We start from the raw sequence: 3,641 nt of genomic DNA on the forward strand, positions 1-3,641 counted from the left end.
CACCTGCGCCGAAGAGGAGCAGGGGAGCCCTTAGGGGGGCAACGAGGCAGGAGCAGGGGGCACTGACCCCATTGTCCTGCCCCTGCAGCCCCTTTGGGACTCCCTTGGTGAGCAGGTCCCCTGGTCCCTGCCCTGACCTGTCACAGATCCAGCCCCGGTTGCTCATGGGCCGCTTGCAGTTGCTGCAGTTGACGTGCAGGGTGGTGGAGGCCTGGTTGAGGCAGTTGATGGAGCGGCACGTGCTCAGCTTGATCACCTCGTTGGAGATGTTCCAGAGCTGGAAGCGCTGCAGCAGGTCGATGTAGGACGTGTACCAGTGCTCCTGGGGACAGCCACACACAGCTGAGCCCCCACACCCCCCAAAATCCCCCCTAGGATCCCAGCTCCATGGCCCAAAGGCAAGATCCCTGCAGCAGATCCCTGCCCTGCAGGGCTGGGGAAGGGGCGTCCTTCCCCAAATCAAGAGCCCAGACCCCTTCCCTCCCCGCCCCGTGGTGACACCACCCTGGGTCCCCACCAGGATGGGTGGCAGGGCAGCCAGCCGGGTACCGGGGGTCCTGGAGCTGCCCACTCTGGGTCAGAGCGGGCCTGGCAGGGGCTGGAGGAGTGGGAAGCACCCAGAGCCCAGCTGGGATCCCATCACGTGGGGACACACCACCTCTGGGTCCCCCCATGGTGTCACACTGCACCCGTGGGGCTGAGCCCAGCCCTGAAGGGGGGTTCAGCTCCCCCGCAGCCGGTAAGAGGCGTCCCAGGGTCTACCTGGGTCTGCTCGTCGATCTCCTTGCGGATGCGGTCTCCCAGCACGATGAGGACGGACACGGCCGTCTGCACATCGCCCTGCTCGGCGTAGAAGAGGAGCGTGTCCCGCACGATGGGGTTGAAGAAGTCGGAGGGCAGGCGGTTCTCGTAGAGCGAGTGGGAGATGGAGATGAGGGAGAAGGACTCCACGGGCGTCAGTGACACCGTCTCGGCCTCGTTGCCGCTGACGTGAGGGGAGTCGGCTTTGTCTTGCAGGTGGTCCAAGGCCGATGGGTTGTCCACAATTTCGTGGCGCAGGGGGAAAGCTTCTTGGGGAAGGCTGTATTCCTGCTCTTCAGCTGCAAGGAGAGATCTCTGATCAAGAAAGAGTAGGGAAGGCCAGGAGAAAATCCAACAGCACCGCTCAGCACCAGCTGCGCACTCACCGTGCGGGTTCTCATGGTCCATCATGTACAGGTCGTCCTCATCCGCTTCCACGTCCCCCAGCAGATAGTCCGCGGGGACATCGCTGCCCTCTGTCTCCTCATTGTCTGTGTGCCCAGGGAGACAGAAATCAGCTCATGGCCCCAGGCCCACAGTCGGATCCACATCGCCGTGTCTGGCCCCAGCGTGCCAGGCTGTGTCTGAGCCAGACGTCTCAGCTCCCCACTGCACCCACAGCCACCACGGTGGGGGCCACGGGGGTAAAATGTCCTTCTGCAATGCCCCACGGCTCAGCGTGCTTCACCTGGGGGCTGCAGCAGGTCCAATCACCCCGATTTACTGGATAATTTGACTGGTTTTTCCCATATCAGGGCCATCTGCAGCTGATAGGGGCAGAGCCGCAGGACCGGGACCGCGTCCGCCCCAGAAGCGTTACCCTCGTTGTTGATCAGGGTGGAGGAGGAATCCATGAGGATGTTTTCCGTGCGGCTTTCACCTTTGCTGCGGTCCAGTCTCGACTCGCTGCCCAGACCAGAGGGGATGTCCTTCAGGTTAAAACTGGGAAAGAAGCCAAATTTAATAGCGTACAGCTTCTGTTCTAGCCAGCAAACGGCCTGGGTGTAGGTCTCCAGTTACAACTTGAAGGGTGAAACACAAGACATGGTGATTTCCCTGAGAGCACAGAAGTCACCTGTCCCCATGTTGTAAAATAAAGACACATCGCAATTGTTAACACAGCCCTTTCTCCAAGCCAGGTGTCCCTGCGCACCATGACAGGCTCCCTGAAGGATATCAGAGATGAGGGCAGACTCTTGACTCCATCTCTCAACATTTACCTTCACCTCCGAGGCAGGTGAAACAGGAGCTGCCTCGCTGCAAGGCGCTTGGCTGTTTCCTATGCATCACCGCTCTTGGGTTTCACTGAGAGGGAAAAGGAAAGGCACGGGGTGGAAGCAGAGCCGGGCTCTTCACCTCACTGCCTGCGGTGGTTAATTCAGTGCCAGACAGCGACGGGTCTGGAGTCGAGGAGGTTTTATGTGATTCTCAATACTGGGAACCCAGCCCTGACAGCTTAATTGGAGTCCTCACCCCTCGCTTTTACATGTCAATGAAAAGAGGAAAAACAAGTTTTCCTGTTTCATCAGCCCAGGAAGGGCTCTCCACGCTAGCGCTGGGCTGTCCTCTCCCTCTGAAAGGCAGCAGACGACCTCTCCAAACCAGCAGCGAGATGGATGTTCTCCATCCCCAGCCCTCGGTCACAGCCACTAATTAAATAACTGCACAGCTGGCACCAGCCCCAGGCCCCGCCACACCTTCAAACTTCCTTTTGAGGAGGGAAGGGAGCAGCGTACAAGCCTGCACGGCTCAAGGCCAGGCTGGCTGCTCGCTTCTCACACCCACACGGAAAACGGCTGCGTTCAAACGATGCCAACCTGCCAACCGGGCTGGGGAGAGCCGTCCCTGCTCCCATCCCACGACTCCAGCCCAGCCGAGGAGCAGTCTCCGCTCTCCCACTGCCAGAACTGCCCCAGTGTCGCATTGTTCACCGCAGCTTTGGCGTCCCTTACCTGTTCATGAGCGGGAGGGCGGCGCTGCCTTTCCCCATGCTGTGGTTAAGGTTGGTGGACGACACGGTGCCGAGGCTGGAGTAGATAATTCGCAGCATTGTCCACGTTTGAGCCACCTGCGGGAGAGACGGCCGCAGTCAGACCCGGCCAGGCTGAAACCCAGACCCCACACAGCCACGCGCCCGACCGCAAAACCCCGTCACTGGCCGATCCAGAGAGCTGGGCAGGCTCTGGGAGGGAAAATTTCCAGGCAATGATCACAGAATTATAGAACCACAGAATGGTTTGGGTTGGAAGGGACCTTAAAGCCCATCCAGTGCCACCCACTGCCATGGGCAGGGACACCTCCCACCAGCCCAGGTTGCCCAAAGCCTCATCCAGCCTGGCCTTGAACCCCTCCAGGGATGGGGCATCCACAGCTTCTCTGGGCAACCTGGGCCACTGCCTCACCCCCCACACAGGGAAACATTTCTTCCTCAGATCTGTGCTTGTAGGGAGCAGCGGTAGGGATTTAGTGCCAGGCGGAGGGGCACCTTCTGGGGACAGGCAGAGGCCACAGCCGGATGGAGAGCTGCCATCGGGCTCGGGCGGTGGGCCTCATCCTGCCAGCACCAGGCTGGGTCTCACCTGGTTGCGGTCCAAGCCCTTGGCCACCTTGGCGTTGTGGTCGCAGAGCTCAGCCAGGGGCCGGCCGGCCAGCGCGTACTGCTTGGCGGTGTGCACGAACCAGTCCATGCTGCCACTCTCCACGTCCGTCTCGAAGACGCTGAGGGCACTGGAGGAGGAGATGTACTCGAACTGCTCCGTGGGGTCCAGCTTGCGCTTGAAGAAGATGGGGTGGCGCCGGTCCCCGATGTAGGGCTTGCGGTTGGAGTCGGAGGAGATGAG

The 3,641-nt window shown here is 60.7% G+C and overlaps 1 protein-coding gene across 1 annotated transcript in view; it reads right to left on the reverse strand.

Annotated features, from left to right (window-relative positions):
* Positions 1-67: 67 nt before the first annotated feature.
* WDR24 (WD repeat domain 24) overlaps positions 68-3,641 on the reverse strand; it is a gene marked incomplete at its 3' end in the record, with an annotated part of 5,758 nt that continues 2,184 nt past the window's right edge. Inside the window, exons 4-9 of the mRNA XM_010078445.1 lie at positions 3,381-3,641; positions 2,754-2,869; positions 1,622-1,743; positions 1,188-1,292; positions 763-1,100; positions 68-322 (exon numbers count right to left, since the gene is read on the reverse strand). Coding sequence (XP_010076747.1) covers positions 68-322; positions 763-1,100; positions 1,188-1,292; positions 1,622-1,743; positions 2,754-2,869; positions 3,381-3,641 — 1,197 coding nt within the window. The remainder of the gene's footprint in view (positions 323-762; positions 1,101-1,187; positions 1,293-1,621; positions 1,744-2,753; positions 2,870-3,380) is intronic.

The sequence above is a fragment of the Pterocles gutturalis genome, unplaced genomic scaffold (assembly GCF_000699245.1).
Source record: "Pterocles gutturalis isolate BGI_N339 unplaced genomic scaffold, ASM69924v1 scaffold1293, whole genome shotgun sequence".
NCBI lineage: Eukaryota > Metazoa > Chordata > Aves > Pterocliformes > Pteroclidae > Pterocles > Pterocles gutturalis.